Source organism: Protomyctophum parallelum, assembly GCF_964188405.1.
Source record: "Protomyctophum parallelum genome assembly, chromosome: 8".
NCBI lineage: Eukaryota > Metazoa > Chordata > Actinopteri > Myctophiformes > Myctophidae > Protomyctophum > Protomyctophum parallelum.
This window is the reverse complement of record NC_139703.1, coordinates 44,882,046-44,902,201: the sequence shown is the minus strand read 5'-3', so window position 1 is coordinate 44,902,201 and position 20,156 is coordinate 44,882,046. Positions and strand designations below refer to the sequence as shown.

Below are 20,156 nucleotides of genomic sequence, written 5' to 3'. Positions count from 1 at the left end.
AACCATGTTTCAGGTCAGGATGAGAAATCTGTGGTGACTTCTAGCCCTGGACCCTCAGCAGAGGCAGAGAAGGTGGCAACGCCTACAATGTCTACAGCCATTGAAGAAAATCGACTGAAAACTTTGGGACATGATCTAGACGAGCAAGAGGTGGCGGGGATAGAAATGGAGGCTGATGAGAAGAGGGAGGAGGAGAAAGCCGAGGCCATGCTGAAGGAGGTGGAGAGTGAGAACAACGTGAGTGAGAGTGAGGACATAGTGGACACTTCTGCTGTCCTTGATACACAGAAAGATCCTACACCCCAAGGCCGTCCAGCTGTAAATATGGTACGCAGGCCAGTGTGGGAAAGAAAGCAGCAGGGAGAGGCAAAAGCCAACAACCCCACCACCCACCAACTGTTTGTGGGAAACATCCCTCAAAATGTGGAGAAGACTGAGCTCATAGGGTTCTTTGAGCAGTTTGGTAAAGTCCTGGAACTCAATATCAAGAAAGGGGGTAAGAAAAACGCTAACTTCAGCTTTGTGTCGTTTGATGATTCTGAACCCGTACAGCGAATTCTCAGTGAGAAGTCTATAATGTTACGTGGTAACTGTCTGAATGTGGAAGAGATGAGAACTAGGTTGCCAAGAAGGGGCCCACCGACCCATGTACAGAAACGTAGTTTTTATAACAGACAGATTGCGGAATCGGACCAGGAGAAATCTACTGTGACTGATAGCCCTGGATCCTCAGGGGAGGCAGAGAAGGCGGCAAGAGAAGAGGTAGAAGAGAAGAGACCACCACTACCAATAGCTTTGGGACACAATCTAGATGCAGTTGTGAACCAGGAGGAGGACAAATCTGCTGTGATAGCTACCCCTGGACCCTTGCCGGAAGCTGAGAAGGTGGCAAAGCCTACAGCCATGGTGGAAGAGGAGAGCAGACTGCCGAAGGTTTTGGCATTCATGGAGATGGAAATTAATCATGCTGAGAAGCAGGGGATTGAGGTGGTGGAGATGGAAATTAATCATGCTGAGAAGCAAGAGATTGAGGTGAGGGAGTGGGAGAACAAGAAGGTGAGTGAGAAGTACATTCGCAACACCCCTGTCCCTGAAACACCAAGATATCAGAGACCTGGAGGCCGTACAGCTGCACATATGGGAACCAGGCCAGCGAGGGAAGGAAAGCAAGGATATGTCAACAAATCCACCATCCACCAACTGTTTGTGGGAAACATCCCTCACGACGTGGACAAGGCTGAACTCACAGAGTTGTTTGAGCAGTTTGGTAAAGTCATGCATGTCATTATAAAGAAAAGTTCAAAGCACCCTAACTTTGGCTTTGTGGGATTTGAAGACTTGGAAACTGTAAAGAAGATCCTCAGTATGAGGTTCATACTGTTCCGTGATAACAGGCATCTTAACGTGGAGGCGATGAAAACTGGGTCAGCATGGAAGGGAAGTCCACGGGGCCCACCAACCCATGCACAGAAAGCTACCTTTGATGGAAGGCAGGATGGACGACAGGAGGAGCATGAGAAGTTTGTGGCGACTGCCATGCCAGGGCCCTTGGCAGAGATTGTGGAACTGGCGACACACAGCTGAGAGGATAGCCCACAAAAAAACTCACACACAAAAAAGGTCACAGGCAAGGAGGAGGATGTAAGAGCGAACGAGAGGTGGCCGCACAACTGAAATTAGGAATGACAAATCTGAGTTGGAGGGAATCCTCTTGTCGCTAAGTCCTGAAGCCAAGCCCTACAGGGAGGGATACATAAAAAGGGGTTTGGCTATAGAAGGATCTATATTCTATGTAAAAAGATGGGGTCTAATTGACTTCATAAGGCCAGTCAGTCTATGACATACGGTAAAACGGGTAAATCATCTATGACGCCTCACGCCAGTCACCTCCATATTTGGGCAAAGTTTCGGCCCAATCCAACCTTCATTGATTTCCAGTATATAAATTGAAAATTGTAAAAAGTAAAAGAATATTTGTTACATGTGGGAATTTATTCTGCACACCTGTTTGTTCCATTGGTTTGCAAGATTATGCAAAAATAAATAAATAGGGAATTTCCCACTCCAGATAGAATCTGTACCATGTGACCTTTCACTAAAAAAGTGGAAGTAGTAGAATATGTGATATATGATGATAGGCCTATAACAGTTTCCCTGTGCTGCAGAGATAATGCACAACAAAACAAAGTGACTGAAGCTGATTATTCACCGCAAACAACAGCCCCGACTCCGTGGGGTAGCCACACAGACACATACACCTTACTAAAATAAAAATAATAATAAATAATAATAATAATATGGGGGGAAACAGACAAAAGGGGAGACATTATTACTATGTAATCATTCCTTGTTTTTTAATTGCAGGTCAATCTCACCTGACAGGCAGGGGAATTGGTCTTTTTGATGTCTGGTGTTTTGATCATCTATAAATGCACCAGGTGTGCGTGCGTGCGTGTGTAATCCACGTAACCCGAGAACTGTTTGTTCCACCGACTTCAAATTCGCCTTGGTTGGACCAACGGTTGAACCAGAACCGCCACAAAAGGCCTCTGTCCAGAGCCTGGGCAGAGGCAGATCTTTGTTTTTTGTTTTGTTGATTTGTATTCATATGGGGAATTTTTGCTTGGTTGCCTAAATGGCAACTTGTAGAATGAATCGTAATACCTCTTTTTTATTTAGGGTTCTCACTCATACTGTATATGTGCAGAATGAATTGCTGATGTTATATTTTCAATAGCAGGTCAAACTCATGTGCTAAAGGCCAGGTTATGGTTAAATTGTTATTATGCAGATATGGTCTCTGGTTGACATGGAAAAAACATGTATCAATTCACTATCACGTCACCGGGCACCATTGACATGCAGCTGTTTGTTTTAACTATAGTATGTTGGAACATACTAGTGCAGTTCTACAATTTGATACAGTCATTCCTCAATCTTCAGCTGTATTGTACCGCAAAACTGATGCGGGGATCTGCACTGGTGGATGTAGTAAAGTAGGAATCAGGGATCTGTGTATGTGTGTGCGGCTGTGCGCATGCCCATCCTGTGTCCTTGCAGGTCCTGTGGACGGTGGTAGCTAGCGTTGTTGGGCCACCCATGCAATTAGACGATCGCTAACCCTAACCTCACAGATATTTTGCCTAAACCTAGCCTAAAAACCCTGTCCACCTGGATGAAACAGGGAAAAAGAGACTCCCTTGTGTCTCCGTCAGACACGGATGCACTTGTCCAGGTGGCCACATGTCCCTATGGTGCTCAGTTGTCCAAGTGCAGTGTGCGTGGACCTTATGAATACTGGGTCAGTCACGTCGGACTATTGGAAAATTTGGCATGTCGGAATATTTGGGTGCCGGACAGCCCGGACTATTGGTTGTCGGACTATTTATTCGCTTGTGCACAGTGGCTTGTGCACAGTGCGAACATCAACAGCGCCACTTTGTCAACTGTTGGTACCCTAGGCCTAAACAGACGGGACGCACATTGCTGTTCCTTACTAAACAAATCATACCCGTATGAACTGAGTGGTGCAACTCTGTGTGGGGGTCCCCGGAACATCCAGACCCACAGGAACGTGCCCAGGGTGCCGGCCCGGTTCCGGTGAGCCGCCCCGCGTCCGAAACAGTTGAGAAATGACAGAGTTACCGTGTGGGGGAATTAGCAGACAACACTCTAAGTAAGAGAGTGGTATTCTCTCTCCCTCCCTCTGTCTCTCGCATGCACACGGTGCACACTCCACATTATAATTAGCAGGCAACAGTGCAACACTCTCTCTACATTTCTAGCTCAACAGCACCACTTTTGCACCCTAAACAGACAGCTGTTCCTTGAAGTGGTTGCACCACTTAAAAACTCAGCTTCCCATCATGCACCTGTGCACAGTGTGAAGCTCATCACCACTCTTTGTCACCTGTTACTCTAAGTCTAAACAGACAGAGGGACACACATTGATGTTCCTAAAGATCACACCTGTGTGAAGTGAGGGGTGCTTTTATCATCATACATCACATTCCTTGCTCAACCAATCAAATCACAAATGTAATTCCGGGCAATCACAATTTGCGTCCGCACTTTTGTCTTCAATGTTTGTGTTTACATAGCCCTGAAACATGACGTGTACATAAACATTCAGATTTAAAATATAAAGTACTCACCACCACATGTGCAAACACACGGAATGCACACTGAATGCATTGCTGCATTCCACGTAGTTTAATAAAAGGCTCTTTTTTACATAAGGCACATCTTGTTACCGGGGAGGACTGGGGTTTTTTCAAAATCACCCAAATCACTGAATGTTCCTTTAAGCCAAGAAAGACACTCATGACTCACTCATCAGCCTCTTTTGTTTGAATGTGCTGGGTGTTACAACAACAACAACAACAACAGATCCACCTGTTGGTGGCGCTGTAACTGGCCAATGTGAAAAGGGTGGGATATATTCCTCAGCCTAGTATGAAAGTCTGTGAAAGCTTCCACGTAAATTGCACACTGCCTTCATGAGTAATTTTCAAAAATCCACCCGTTGGTGGCGCTCCTGTTCTCCTGTTGAAGTAGACCACTGGCCTATGAAATAATGCAGCACCAATGTGAACTTCCTTTTGTTTTGTTTATTTTTATTTTTTGATGTACAACGGCAATTTAAATAAATGTAAGCCACTTTAGCATATTTAATATAACAGAAATGCAATTAATATACATGTAAATGGCTCAATTGAATAACATTGCTGTAATTTGCATCAGTTGAGTCCCAGTTTCAATGTATTGATTTATAAACAGTATGCAGAAGGAGTACATTTAATTCAAACAAAAGTACAACTCAATACAAAAACTGTGGACACTATGATGAAGCATTACACTTATAATATAGATGTGACTGTTATGATGCAGAGGATGATGCAGAGTCACAGAAAACAAGGGCAGATTTCAAAGTATTTAATGAAGAAAATGTCTTACACTGAAGTTGAACTCCGGAAAATCAAGGCACAAAATATACACTGGAGCAGAATGCAGGAATATAAATCACTTCAGTGGAAACACAGGAAAACATCGGAATGACAAGAAGTCAACACAGGAACGACTGCATCAGCAACAACAGAGTATGAACTGACAAATGTGGTTTGCTATGAGTCCAGTAGGCCTATATATAGGGGGCAGGCTGATTGTAGAAGTGTTCACAGGTGGGATGACGAGGGAGTTGGAGACAGGTGAGTGAATGGGACTGCAGTGTGGAATGGAAAGTGGGAGTGGCCAGGGCTGTGGAGAGACAGACCCTAACAGTGACATGTAAATGGATCAATTGAATAACAACATTGCTGTAATTTGCATCAGTTGAGTCCCAGTTTCAATGTATTGATTTATAAACAGTATGCAGGCAAATGGTTTGGGATACTTGGACAGTGGTTTATATGAGTTGAGTTGCTTAAAGTAACTTTGACTATCAACTTTATCTGACTAGTGACTTTGTCTGTCTAGTATTGTTTCACTGGGAAAACAGAAAACAGGGTCTCAGCAGCATGTGGTGTTTGTTACAATGGCAAAAGAGCTTGTGGGCTGTTCTCTCTCCTTTTATACTGGTTGGTGATTTACTGATTTTATACTGGCCCAGCCGCCCAGGTGTGTCACAATCTCCACAACACGCCATGCCATTGACAATAAAGAGAGTTTAATGTTTGTTTTGACACCGTTTGTTTTACATCATCATAGATGATAAGAGCGCCCCTCACTTCACACGGGGGTGATTTTTTTCCTTTTGTGTGCTGTGCACACACCATAGAGTAGAGTAGTATACTGTAAAACACACACACGCCCACCCCCCCCCCCCCCCACACACACACACACACACACACACACACACTTCGATAGGACACCAAGAACGATGTAACGTACACTCGTACAGGGATCCCTCCCACCCCCAGCAGCGTTCTGCATTTAGCAGTCGCCATTTTCAAAACAGTGAAGCTTTATTGCGCATTCAAGAGTTGTTCAGCGATGGAGTTTAAATAAAGAGCCGGATCATTTGAATAACATTCAAGGTAAAGAAGGGAAGGGAAAGCATGTTATCTGATGTAATAACAAAACATATAATTCCTCCTCGTCTTTCCTTTCCTTGGCCAATTTGTGACCGTATGTTACATTGTCCTCCAGATAGCGGCAGCAGCTAATGTTAGCATCGAAATCACTGCACATGAAACGCTAAAGTCAGATCTCCAACGTCACATTAATGAAAAAATAAAATAAAAAGCGATTTTATGAGCACATTATGAAAGAATTCCAAATATTCCAGGGTCTCGGTCTCCCTCCCTGAGCATCTGTGGTGCTTGTCGAAGCATCCGTTCATTTGTGTCGCTGTCTAACATCGGGGGGGGGGGGGCAAACCTGAGTTTATTTCTAAAGTTTCTTGCCCCCTTCAACACTAAAAACCCATAATGGTCAAAATGAAGTCAAATTAATTGTATGTAAATTTTTTGTACAGTGTGCCCTCATGCAGTCCCTACTACGCTCTAGCCTACTCATTCTGTAGCTCCATCTCGTAGGGCACATTATGGGGCTTAGGTAAATTGTGCCTATTTAGATGAATGTTACAATATTCCGTTCACACTCACACTATATTTTCTTGTAATCCTATCTATGTTCTTGTTGGATGGACTCAAACGAATGGATGGGACACAGGGACACCTTTAGGCTTGCTGCCTACTAGTCCATTTCTATACAACAATCAGTTGTATGCCAAATTGTAGCCCCTCCTATGTCTAGCTTTGAGTGTTTGTGTAACCGTAAACACAAACATTGAAGACAAAAGTGAGGACTTTGTGATTGGCCGGAACTAGATGATGTATGATAAGGGTGTGATTTTATATTGGAAATGACTTAAAATTATAAATTTAAATGTAGCCTATTTTGATAGGTAGGCCTATCTATGTAGGCCTATTTGTTTTAGAGTTGTGTGAGTTCACCAGGGGAGCTATTTCACTCCTGACTCCGGATGTTTTCTGAGTAAATGTTGGGGGCAGGGAAGATTTCCAAAATGTATATAATTCTAATATACAGTAGGCTGTACTCGTCTTATTACACACGGTCAAACCTCTAATGTCCACACACTGACACACATATCTACTCTACCTACTGTAGAAAACATTGTCTCGTCTTGTCACTCTCCATCACACTTCCACACTTTCTCTCTGTTGACAGGGACATGGAGCTGCCCAACTACAGTAAGCAGCTTATGCAGCAGTTGCGGACCCTGAGGAAAGAGGGACAGTTTTGTGATTGTACTGTCCTGGTCGGGGACAGTTCCCACCGTGCACACAAGGTGGTCCTGGCTGCTTCCAGCTTGCTCTTCAGGTTGAATTGTTTGTTTGTCCTTTTGAGACACATTATGTTTTCTCCCCTGACATCGATTTACAATTTGGTCATACTAATGTAGCACAGTGGTTCCTCAACATTTTCAGGCTGTGACCCCACAATTATAAGAACTTAGAATGTAGGAGTTGAGGCATTACATTTAGTTTGACTCTTGTTCCACAGATAAATATTGTAATAATTTCGCCTTTTTTATGTTTAGTCTTTAGTTTGCCCCTTTCTTATATTATTTATTATAGTAGTTTGTTGATAGCAAATCACATTTGCAAATGTTCTGAAATATACTGTATCATATTGTTTTAGAAAAAGATTCAAATACACTTAAAACTATTTGACACTTTATTTATTGTTTTCCTTAAAGGCTTAAAGCATAGCATAGCTTATTGTGGTCCATCTCCTTCCTTCTCTGGCAGATCTCTGATAGACCACTCAGACAGTATCTCCATTGACACGGCAGTTGTGTCATCCCTGGAGTTTGAATGTCTTCTGGACATGGTGTACACTGGCAAACTGCCTCCTGGCAAGCACAATGTCAGCCGGATCATCGCCGCCGCCGACAGCTTGCAGATGTTCGACGTGGCAGTGGGGTGCAAGAACATCCTCACCAGTCTGATGAACCACCAGCCGACGGTCCTCCCACAGTCAGACGACCATACAGACCCCCAGGTCAGCAAGCTCCACAGCGTGCAGCCTGAAGCGACACCCTCGCCCAAGAAGGGTGATTTGAGCTCTAGAAAAGTCACTATGAAAGATGGGCCCGCTGGGGTCCAGGTGAGGTGTCAGGTGGAAAAGGCAGGCAGTGAAAATGAAACTGGGGATGAAGAGTTGTGCTCTGAATCTGCAAAGGATGAAGAGATGGAGGAGGACATGAGGGAAGATGAGCAACCGCCCTGTGAAATCTCAGGTAATTTTAGGCTACTCAGCTATTGGTTCATCTAATAAGTATTCTTTATATAGAACTGTATAAAACAAAATTACAGGCATGTGCGTCATGCGTGCGTGCGTGTGAGCCTACAGTTGATGAATAGCCAGCTCAATGATTTGACCTAGCTGACCTCTCACAACAGGTACACAGATCGACTCTCAGGGGGATGGCCCTGAATCCACCAGCAGCACAGATCAAGCCACCTGCAAAGAGGAAGCAGCAGAAGATGATGATGATGATGGAGAAGAGGAGGAAAGTGGAGAGGAAGAAAATAAACCAAAGGAGAAGGGAGGGAAGAAAAAAAAAGTATTGCAGTCGGAGCAGCCTTACTCCTGTCGCTGGTGTAAGAAAGGTTTCGCCTACAAGTGTCGGATGCTGGCTCACACCAAGCGCTGCCCCATGTCAAAGGAGTTCAAACACCAGTGCCTGCTATGCTCTGAGAAGTTGGCCACGCCACGTGCACTGCAGCGCCACCGCTCTGAGGCCCATCCGGATGCAGCACGCACCAAGAAGAAGGCAGTGTGTGACATCTGTGGTAGAACTTTTGCACACCCCTCAGGTGAGCATGCACCTGTATGTATGCAGTTATGTATGCATAAATGTATGTTATCAGAATATCAGTATGGCAACATAGTACTGACATTGGTCGGACGATTCTTCACACAGAGATTATGTGCATTCTTCAGTTATGCAATCATAAACATGCACTTGCACACATACAAATGCTATCATGAGGGCTAAACAAAATTGTGAAACCAGCTCATTTTCAGGGTTTCTTATAAGAGAAGTAATATTAGCTCTACAATTTCTTACCACTTGGATGCTGAGTTCATGATGAATAAAGATGGTCAATGGAACCTTCTCAGTGATGGTACAGATACCTATTCTCTTCTCTCACCCCCCAATACCCCTGTCGTCGTTCCTGACTCCCCTCCCCCTCCTCCCACCCCGTCATTGTCTCAGGGATGATTTACCACAAGCGGACGGAACACTTTGATGAGAAGCCGTTTGCGTGTGTGGAGTGCGGAGCGAAGTTCGGAGCCAACTCGTCACTGAAAAACCACATGCGACTGCACACCGGAGAGAAACCCTACCTCTGTAAACATTGTGACATGACCTTCACTGTGGCTGCTGCACTCGCCTACCACACCAAGAAGAAACACTCAGAGGGTAGGCCTGTCACAAATCACAGTTATTACATAATCGTCTAATCGCACTTATTTGACATAATCGCAATTAATCGTCATAATCATTTCCATGTTAAAAAATGCTCTTACATTTTCAAATATTTAAAATAAAGCACACTCTTGCACTTAGGTAAGGTAGAGCTGCAAAAATATGTAATTGTGTGTGTGTGTGTGTGTGTGTGTGTGTGTGTGTGTGTGTGTGTGCGCGCATCTCCCCTCCCCATTTCAGGCAAGATGTACGCATGCCAGTACTGTGAGGCCCTCTTTGCCCAGTCCATTGAGCTGACTCGTCACGTGCGCACACACACAGGAGACAGGCCCTATGTGTGTCGGGAGTGTGGCAAGGGTTACAGTCAAGCCAGTGGTCTCACAGTTCACCTGCAGACCTTCCACAGTAAGAAGAAAGATGGATTGATAGACACATATTCGCTTATATTGATTTGCTTATTGACAATTGGGTTGTCAATAGACACAAAGACAATCATAACAATTTACTAAGTCATTATTTGCACATGTAAATGTAAGGTCTAAATAGTGCATAAAATGTGTGTTGCACTGCTAACCTAACCACGCCCAAGGACCAAGGGGTGATGCATTGGTAATGAATGGAAATGGTGGTGTTGAACACCATGTTTTGTTTGAGAAGACCATTCTTTGCTGACAAAGTAAACATTCGAAGTGAAGGATACTAATTGTTCTTCTATAATCTGACACAGAAAGTGTGGATAATCTATAATTATTTTATTATTAAGCCCAAGAAATTGTAATATTTATTTTATTTACCATTACCATTACCATTACATTATATTTATAAGAGTATAGTGGAGTATAAATGTTTATAAATGTGTCACTTCATAATGAAATATACAAATATGTCTTAAATTATTGCATAACGTTAACACCAAGCTGCATTGGACTCATTTCTAAAGATGTTAGTTCGAACCATTGTGTGCACTGCCTTTTTTTTTTATAAGTTAAGGTTTAGACATGATTGGGTAACTACTCTGACACACCCACCAAGTGAGAGAAAACATTGCTCAAAAAGCCCACTTCACACTGTTTTGAGGAATTGTCATTTGATTCAACCCAGAAAATGTTTCTGTTTTTCAACTGAACAAGTTTTCAATGGTTAAATGGGTATAATTCTATGATTGGGATGTAGCCAGCATTGCTGGCTAGTTGAAGGTATTCACCTGTAGAGGGCAGTCTAATGCTTGTTTTCACCACTGTGACTCTAGGATGAAGCTACTCTTCAAAATGTACATTAGGAATTAGCCACTATTTTCACTATTTCTAAAGTTTTTTTTCTTTCTAAAGTCTAAAGGTTTTCATATTTAATTGTTTTTTGTTTGTTTTTTACCTTTTGAAATAATAACAAAATATGATAAAAATAGACATTTTCTTGTGACAAAAATTTCCACTCTCACCCATGTCAGACATTTCAGAGCCACACGACTGTCAGAAGTGCCGCCTTAGTTTCTCCTCGCTGGAGGAGCACCGGCAGCACATCCAGGAATGCCACCCCAAAGACTTCAAGTCCTCATTGGGGTGTCCCGTCTGCAACAAGATGTTCACTACCACCGCCCTGTTGGAGAAGCACAAGAGCACGCATGCCGGCAGCAAGCCCTTTAACTGTGACATCTGCCTCAAGTCCTACCAGGTTAATTGTGAACCACTTAAATCATATATGCTTCTATACTTGGTCTGCTCTGCTTCTTTTTTCGCCCTGCTAGTCTAGTCGCTAGTGGTCCGCAACCAGTCTATTAAAATGTTTTGTTATATAATAATCATGACCTGGATGGCTGGCTGTTTTTTAGTACCCACTGGCAGAACATTTGAATGATGAGGACGACGAATGGGTTGCACTTTCTCGCAAAACACTGCCACACGTTCAACTTGTTCATGAACTCAATGTGTCTGAGGGTAGAAGGGCAACTGAAGTACTGAACTGATCCACAAGCTCACAAGGCATTGCATCCACAAAGTGTTGTGAGCTTACAGTACAGTAGATCATCTATTTTCGTGTATAGATCGGGCTTAGACCTTCCTTCTCCCAGCAGGTGTGCAATCACATGTCAATGAAGTACGAGCATTACTTCCCAACTATGCATAAATATAAAGAGTAAAATTCTATTCTAGTCTGTGAGTAATTAATAGGTCTACATATTTACCATGATCTCCATCTCTCCATTCACAGCAACTGTCAGGTCTCTGGTACCACAACCGGACCACTCACCCAGAGGTATTTCTGAACCAGAGCAACAGACACCTGAAGCCCCTGGTCCAGTGTGAAGTCTGCTTCAAGTTCTTCCCCAATACGGCCAGCCTGACCAGGCACCACGAGGCAGAGCATGCAGGTAAGTGCATACATTCTGGACAAGATGCATTTCAGAAAGGCGACTCCCTCCACCCGCCGTCATTCACACATTCATTGCCACAGAAATACTGAATTCAATACGACTCTTGCTTTCGTTTGCATGTACAGGCACGTCTGCTGGTAAGAAAGACGACATAGATCCTATACACCACAATAAAGAATAGTAATTAAGAAAAAGAGATTATGGAGGTGAGCGTCAGTAGTGAACATGATTACTGGATATTGCAGCGACCAGGTAATCGCAATTTCCTTGGTTCGATTTTGGGTGGAGACCTGTGTTGTATGACCGTTCCACCCTATCCGCCCTCTGTATCTTATCTAAAGTTAAATTAAAGCAAACATTGCTTAAAAAAACACAAACACACATTTCTCTCTCCGTTCTTCAGAACAATAGTACACAACCTACACAACCCAGTGTATATACTGTATGTCGCAGCATCTTTGTAAATTCTACCTGTTGGTTTCTCTGTGCCAGCGCCAGAGGTCTCAGCAGTGCGCTGCCCATTCTGCCCAGGCGTGTTCCCCAGTGAGGAAGAGCTGCAGGAGCACGCCAAGACCCGGCACCCCAGTCAGGAGGGCTCTGCCTTTGGCTGTTCCCTCTGCCCCACGGTCTGTGCCTCCCAGCACCTGCTCCAGGAGCACTTCCTGACCTGTCACGTGGCGGCGGCAGCAACAGCAGATGAACAGGCGGAGCAGGGGGGAGGCGAGGAGCAGGAATCCACGTCCCATACAGTAAGCCTTTACGGGAACTCTTAATGTGTGGTGTTCATTTATTGTTTAGGCTTTGTATTAAATAATAATATATATTAGATGATGATCATGTTCAAGGACATGCATAAATTATTCAAGTAATAAATTCATGAATTCAATAATCTGAGAATTGGAGCATTAACCAAAAACAAAGTAGCACTCGGTACATCTGAGTGCTACTTTGGTTTTGATTAATGCTCAGATCTTGTATTAATGACTTGAATGATTACTTAATTACTTGAGTAATTAGTATACCCAAATGTTGTTTATAGACTTTACATATCAAGTAAATATACTACATACGACAGTGGTGTTTACACATACTTTTGAATGCAGGCTATGTATGTATGAAGTGGGCTCAATTTTCTAATCAGTATTAGTAGTAGTAGGGTGTTTGATGCTCTTTTGTCTTATTGTTTATTGCTTCTTAAATGTATCCCAATTAGCCCTTTGCTACATCCCACCCCAAAAAGCAACTTAGCGAAGGGCTAATTACTGTAGCTTACACCTTGGTCTATAAAGGACATACTATAACTATAGACTGTCCAATCAGCATTTAAAACTTTCTAGACAGAAAAGATGGTTAGGAGTTCGAGGACATTATTGAACTACAAATAACTATGTTTGACACACACTGATGAAGTTAAATGTGCTTGTTTCTCATGTCATGTCTGCTGTCAGGTTATCCAGAGGGAGCAGTCGGCCAGTGAGGGGGCAGAGACAAACATCTCTCTGGACCAGTCACAGATTGACGGGTCCGAGCAGGTTCTAGTGGCCCTGGGAGACAGAGAGGATGGGGGTCCGCCGTCGGAGGTGGTGGAGGTCAATGTGGATGACCTGCTGAATGGGACAGTCACTTTCATTTGTGGGGGCAACCAGTGACCTCTCAACCCTGAACTCTTGATCTAAACTTTAACTAACTTACTTTAATTTTTCTGGCATGGCTCTGTTTGTTGGAAACTAGCCATCTAGAAGAGGGTCTGCGTGTCTAAATGTCTTTTGCACGCTGCCAGTAGGAAAAGGAAGTACCTCCTCGCATTTTCTTCACAATTATGTTTATGATTTTTGTTGTCTCTCAAATGGAAGTCATAGATGACCGACGTCAAAGTTTGACCAGATGTAGTCTGAGATCCACATGAAGCCAGGCGTTTTATAGATCCTGTCTTGTTTTTCTCCTAACATGATTAGAGGTTCAGACATTCAAGGACTTTTCACAAATTAAGAGCCATGAAGACGATTATGTATTGGAAATGGAAAGTGAATGATGTGACCAAAAGGCAGCACTGAACCCCCGATATGAAAGCAAAGAAAACTAGTCAAACTGGTTGATATTGATGTTCAATTCTATGATTGTTGATTGTTGTGAAGTATTTGAAAAAGCGAGACATGAAATTGGAATTAGGCCAACTAAATATACAGAATGATTTTCAAAAGCTATTTGGTGGACTGTGTAATGGTTGTAATAGGTACACTGCATTAAGCAATGAAAAACAATATTGTCAAAATTCAAATGAATTTATTTGTTCAGCACAAAAGATTTCACAGAAACCTCGAGACCTTATTCTTTGAGAAAATAAATGAAAATGAAAAAATGTCAGCCATTCCTCCTGAAAGAAACACTCAATTAAATAAGTTAATGGTTAATGAGTTAATGGTTTTCAATAGTCCCTGTCCTGAGTAGTATCCTAGCTTAAACGAAGCATGTGTGTGTTGTAAGAGTAAAGGTGTGTAATCAATCAGTGGAGTGATGTGCACTGTAAGCTATAGTACATGTTTGACAAACATGTACTATAATTGAGGCCTGGGGAAAAAAAGAGTATTGATTTTCATGTTAAGCATCCTACTTCTGTGTTTACTTTGAAGCTGCCTACTCTGCTGACTCACCGGATGACAGTGTGTGTGTGTGTGTGTATATGTACACTGTATATATTAAAATTGGCTTGGTGGTGGTCTGTGTGTCGGTGGGAGTCAAATTCACCTAACATGGCTGTAGCAGCTCGTAATGTAACAACGGCTCATAATGTAAATAACCCAATCGTAATAAAAGCTCAATGTACTGTATAATAAAATGAACACATATTGTAATAACTGAATTTTGAAGATTGTTGAAAAGTGTAATACATAAATGAAGTAATAATCAGTATCATAGGTCGGTAACATGGTCAACATCTTGTTAGTATCATATTAGTATTGTCGGTGTCATTGATGCCGTGGAAACCGTCAGTGACAAACTTGTGTGCATCTCAGTGTAGACATTGCCGAGGACCTAAAATGGGACAAAAAAAAACTCAGCACGAGCAGCACCTGTAGGCCTAGTCTCTGTCATCAGAAGAAGTCCTGAGTGTGCCCCCTGCACCACCCTCGAACGGAAAGCCATGCACAGGGTAGTATGTTACAGTAACAAAGATCTTTCCCTTGCCTACTGGGACTGCGTGTAAAGATTTATGCCAATTGGTTCAGTGGTGTCTGTGTAGAACAAATCTCTGAAAATATAATCTCCGACTCCCCCCCTTTGCCTTTATTACACCATGAACCGTTATTACATTATGAGTGGCTAAGTAATATTATGGGATAATGTAACACAAACTTATGCAAGAATGTGTTATTACTTAACGCACTCATGATTGTATTACATTATGAGCCGTTATATTTTGAGCTGTTATTACGAGTTCTAAAATAACGTGTAGAAACATGACTGTATTTTATATAATTGACCCTATGATTATTTTACATATCTTGATATGCAAAATCAGAATAAACACCAACACAACCTTAAAACACAGTCTGGTACTTTTTATTCCTAGCCATATATCAACATTTCAAAAATAGTATAAAACTGAAAATACTCAGTGACTGATGTCAGTGCTGCCATCTATTCTACAGGTTGAAATTTGCAGCCTGCTGCACACACTAGCCCCACCTAAAAACTCAGGCAAGCCCATTACAGTCACGACAGATGCTTGATATTTAAATAAATATAAGGAACAGAAAATATCATAGTAAAACAGTTGACCTATGAGATGGTAGTGTATGACTTTGTTTAATGTAAAACAGTGTCAAAGGTTTTTGTTGCATAATTAAGCACAGGTCACTTATCAAACAAGAACAGGGATCAAGTCATGGTGTTGCTGGTATGTCATACATCCAACAGGTCTTTGTGCATTCAATGTGGTTATTGTAACACATTTCTAAAAAGAATAACCCACATTGATGACTGCTTCACAAGGAGATAGCGAATAGCATCTACTTGTATCACAAAACAAGACGAGCAGCACGCATGCCCTCATTGGCTGACTGAAAGGAGACACAGGAGCCTTTTCACAGCAGGAATATTGATGTTAATTGTGGGTGTTTCATTTAGGTGAAATGAAACACACAAAATTAATGTCAGTACCTTCAGCTGTGTTATTTACCCACTGGAAGGTCTACAGTGACAGTGAAGGGTCTATATAGTATGGTTTACAAAATATGAGGCAAAAGGCCTAATGGAAAACAAAGGGGTCGTATTTCTGCACTCGATAGAATAAGTCGCAGTAGCTCAGCGCAGCTAAAGGTTGCAAAACCAGGAGGATAAATAAATACTAATTCAAATGAGTTGGTATACTGTCAGTTCACTGCTTTCCCCACTTTTACCACTAGCTTTGCGGTCTTTGGGGAAACCAGTCTAAATACAGTGCAGTCTCTCTGAGCCCATTGCTCTGCTGGATAAATACTTTATGTGCAACTGTGGCTCCAAAGAGACCACCAGACAAAGAAACCAAGCCAAAGAGACAATCATGTGCAAGTTGTGCCTTCTGTCAGGGTTCTCAGTCCATGCCCCAGTACATTCAACATGTTCAGTGTTTTTTACACCCAGGATTCTACTGCACGCATGTGCTTATTTTTGGGGCATCTCAATGACCTCATTACATAGTTATTTGGAACATGTTTTTTTTACATTTGGAGGGGACAGAGTTAAAGGGAAAGCCAAATTATAAAAAGCATCCTAGCTGGTGATGATCTTCTTGCGTGGTAAGTAGGCATTTGTAATCTGGTTCATGACCACCAGAGCCGGGAAGAAGGGGAGCAGGACAAAGGCCCACCACGCGGGCCCCTGCACCGTCGCCTGGAACCAGTCGGAGTACATGGCGGACACCACAGTCACCGTGGCCAGCAGGTAGACTACAAGGCCACAGGTGGCGTGATACAGCTTCAGTCGGGGAGGGGAGGCGACCCGCAGCAGCTTGGGGAAGAGCAGGCACACACCGCAGGTAGCTTGGAGAAAGGTGGCGGCCAGGGTGCCCACACCCAGCAGGCTGTGCCAGCTGACAAGGTGGGGGCGCTCCGAGACATTCTTGCTGGCCACCATGAAGCCTGCTCCGGTGGCTGCAGTAATGAGGACCAGTGCCTGGCAGAACCAGTGGAGGCGCACTTTGCCTAGACGGGACTTGAAGCAGAAGGGGGATCCCTCGTTGGAGAAGAGGAGGATTCCTTCTGTCATTAACAGGCAATACTGAGGAAGAGGGAAAAGGATGACAGGAAACAATTAATGTGTGGTCCTCTATATTATATATTATAAAGGTAAAACTTGGTTTGTGTGTTGTGTTTGAAGGGGTTAATAATGAGATGACAGATGGAATGCGCTAAATAGTAATCTTTGTGTGTGTTGTCAATACGACAACACAGAAGCAATGTGGAGAACACATAAATGCACACTAGCTCATCTGTCACAGGCAGTTCGTAACAAAGGAAAACATTGTGGCTGACAAAGAATAAGATATGCTTGTGCCTCAAGTCTCTCTCTCTCTCACACAAGGCAGCATTCTAGGTCAGGTTGTAACAGAATAGCTCATTGGTAACATCACAGTGCCCAGGGCATTTGAAGTCAGCCAGGCAGTGACCATGCACCAGCCTGTACCAAACTCCACTATCCATTATTCACAACGGAGAGAAGGGATGGAGGAGCAAAGAAAGGGAGCAGGGGAGATTACATGGTGCAGAGAATATTAGAGGGAAGAAATTATGAAGATGATCAGAAAGGTAGGATGATAGGGTGGTGCAGTTTTAACAAGTCACAGTGAGACTCAAACCCTCCCAAAAGTGTCCTTGAACAAAACACTGCTGCCCCTCCTTGGCTTTTGTTACTGTGTGGATAATAGCATTGGTGTGTTTGTTTTCTTCTCTTGCCTTAAGTTGCCTAGTGTAGTGTACGGTACACCGGTTAAAACTGTAATCAAGACTGTCTGAAAAGACGTGGGCAGGTATCCTGGTGCAGGTTATTGTTAAAGCACAGGGATAAAAGTGCAATCCAGGGCCGTTTCTTGAATGTTGAAAATTAATGAAAATATTTTTTGTATGACATTCGGTACATGATTCAAGAAAGGTACATCTAACATATTTTGCTAGTGTGGTGTATTATGAATCATATAGCATATTCATAACTACCTGGTTAGTCATAAATGTACATATAACTTTAACTCTGTATTTATCCCTGATCTCACTCCAGTGTCTCACCAAAGTGCCTAGAACTGAAGTCTATTTGCATATCAATTGTTCCACAGGCAGGAATCCAATCTCGGGCTGAAAGACAGTCATTTCAAGTTGTAGGTTTTACCCTTTGACTTCTCAAGGAAATTCTTGGGGAGTGATCTTTGATCTGATATTATCTTTAGGGTCTCTTTTAACATCTTGTATCACTCAATATGCTTTCAAAATAGACCACCTGGGGATTTGGCCTTCCTGTTTGACTGATAAGTGACAGAGCCATTCTTTAGGGTAGGAGGCTACAGTTTGTCTCTATGCATTTTATTACACGCGCGCGCGCACACACACACACACACACACACACACACACACACACACACACACACACACACACACACACACACACAGGGGACAAAGGTGACACCCACTGCATGTTATAGATGTATAAAGAGATGTGTTGGTGAGATTGTTTGGAAGTTAGAGAACGGAGGAGACCATGATGGACAGGCTTGGCCTGGCCTTAATGTGCTATACACGGACTTTGTTATGCTGGTAACCTGATGTAACTATATGGAAGATGCCTTGTTTGAATAAATGATGGACTTTGCCTGGGAATCGCAACTCATTTCGTGCTACATTAGGAAAATAAGGAAATAATCCACGGACCCCTTTAAGAAAAGATACAACACTAGCAAAAAGGATTGGTTTAACAGTTTCATGTGTAACGAGATCAGTGTAAAGTATGTGTGTGTGCGCGTGCGTGCGTGCCCAACATTACTTAGAATCATAACAAACCCTGGGTACTATATTCTGGGTACAATATTCGCCATACTGATATTTGGAAGCCTGGGCCATGTACATAAAACAACAGCTGGTATGACAAAGATCAAAGAGAAGGTGTCATGTGTATCCTTAGGTGCCCTGCCCATGAACGGTCTGTCAACCCTGCTATATTTGTTTCCCTGTAAAATGAATTGTATTCAAATAAACAGCTAAAGTAAGTGTGTGTTTGTGTGTGTGAGAGAGACTTGTGTACTTGACTGGACTTACTGCAACAGACATGCACACTGGATGCCAGGAAAACAGACCTAAAATGACAAAAACAAAACAAAATCAATTATAAACCTGTAGAGACCCAACATCAAATCGTAAACAATGTGGTTTCACCATCACCATCTGTATAAAGCAAGGTGTTTAATGAAAGTGTTCAAAATGACTCTGCATCTCATAGACAGAAACTTGAGGCTTCTTATACTGACGGTGCTTACTTGTTCCAGGGCGGGATAAGAGTGAAATGAGGACGGTCAGGCCCAGCGCGGTGACATGAGCCGCTATCACCGACACCCTCCGCATCCACGCGTACAGCCAGAACTCACTCATCACCAGCCCCTCTCCTACCGGACTGTACTCCACATCCGACCGCATCTCCCGTCTCCGGCAGCACTGCTACCTGCAGAAGATGCTGCCTGGTACCATTACCGACACTGCGTGTAGGCAGGGGGTTTCCCAGTGGGACGACGCGCTTATTTAGCCTATTCTTACATTGAGAGACCTATTAGAATGTGTTCAAATAAAGCGCGCAGTGCGATCCATCAATGAGCCAAGCTTCAACCGAAATGTGTTGTCTTTCAGTTGGCCAAAGAGACAGTGGATGGGACATCTTCACCCAGTAACATTTCTTGTCGCTAGTACAAACTGTGTTCGGTGTTTTCCGCCGGATTAAAAGATCTTTAAATCCTCACAAGTAAACACAGACCGTCCAAACAAACGGGAGCGTTTCCTGGCTTGTACAGCATCCATTGACAACACAGCTCCGACCTCGGACAGCACATATCAAACCATAAAATTGTGCTAAAACAGAGCATAACTGTGTAAAGACGTTAGAGTAACGTTATAATCCATCATGTGGACCAGGTGCCGTCCTCCTCTGGTCTGTGCACTTCCTGAAATGAACATCTGACAACAAGCCGGCAAGTGACAACATGATGCATCAACTATACAATTGCCATCGTCCAGGAGGTTCTTCCAAGCCAATCCAACCTATGCAAGAGCGACAGTCCCTTCAGGCAATGGGATTTACTGTATGCGCCCT

The 20,156-nt window shown here is 43.1% G+C and overlaps 2 protein-coding genes across 3 annotated transcripts; one reads left to right on the top strand and one right to left on the bottom strand.

The window, feature by feature from the left end:
* The first annotated feature begins 5,920 nt into the window (after positions 1-5,920).
* On the top strand, positions 5,921-15,227 carry zbtb40 (zinc finger and BTB domain containing 40). Of its 2 annotated transcripts, XM_083771478.1 has the most exons (12): positions 5,921-6,035; positions 7,192-7,344; positions 7,776-8,266; positions 8,430-8,846; positions 9,251-9,457; positions 9,704-9,868; positions 10,911-11,134; positions 11,672-11,831; positions 12,327-12,583; positions 13,283-13,549; positions 13,719-13,791; positions 13,827-15,227. In XM_083771478.1, exons 2-10 carry the CDS (start codon positions 7,196-7,198, stop codon positions 13,481-13,483), a joined length of 2,271 nt encoding a protein of 756 aa, XP_083627604.1. In that variant the 5' UTR covers positions 5,921-6,035; positions 7,192-7,195; the 3' UTR covers positions 13,484-13,549; positions 13,719-13,791; positions 13,827-15,227. The 2 variants fall into 2 exon arrangements, with proteins under 2 accessions (XP_083627604.1, XP_083627603.1); XM_083771477.1 differs by having other exon boundaries at positions 13,719-15,227.
* Positions 15,228-15,415: 188 nt separating this feature from the next.
* On the bottom strand, positions 15,416-19,869 carry cyb561d1 (cytochrome b561 family, member D1). Its single transcript, XM_083771573.1, has 3 exons — positions 19,333-19,869; positions 19,115-19,152; positions 15,416-17,093 (listed from the first exon to the last, which is right to left on the bottom strand). Exons 1-3 carry the CDS (start codon positions 19,487-19,489, stop codon positions 16,587-16,589), a joined length of 702 nt encoding a protein of 233 aa, XP_083627699.1. The 5' UTR covers positions 19,490-19,869; the 3' UTR covers positions 15,416-16,586.
* Between the last annotated feature and the right edge of the window lie 287 nt (positions 19,870-20,156).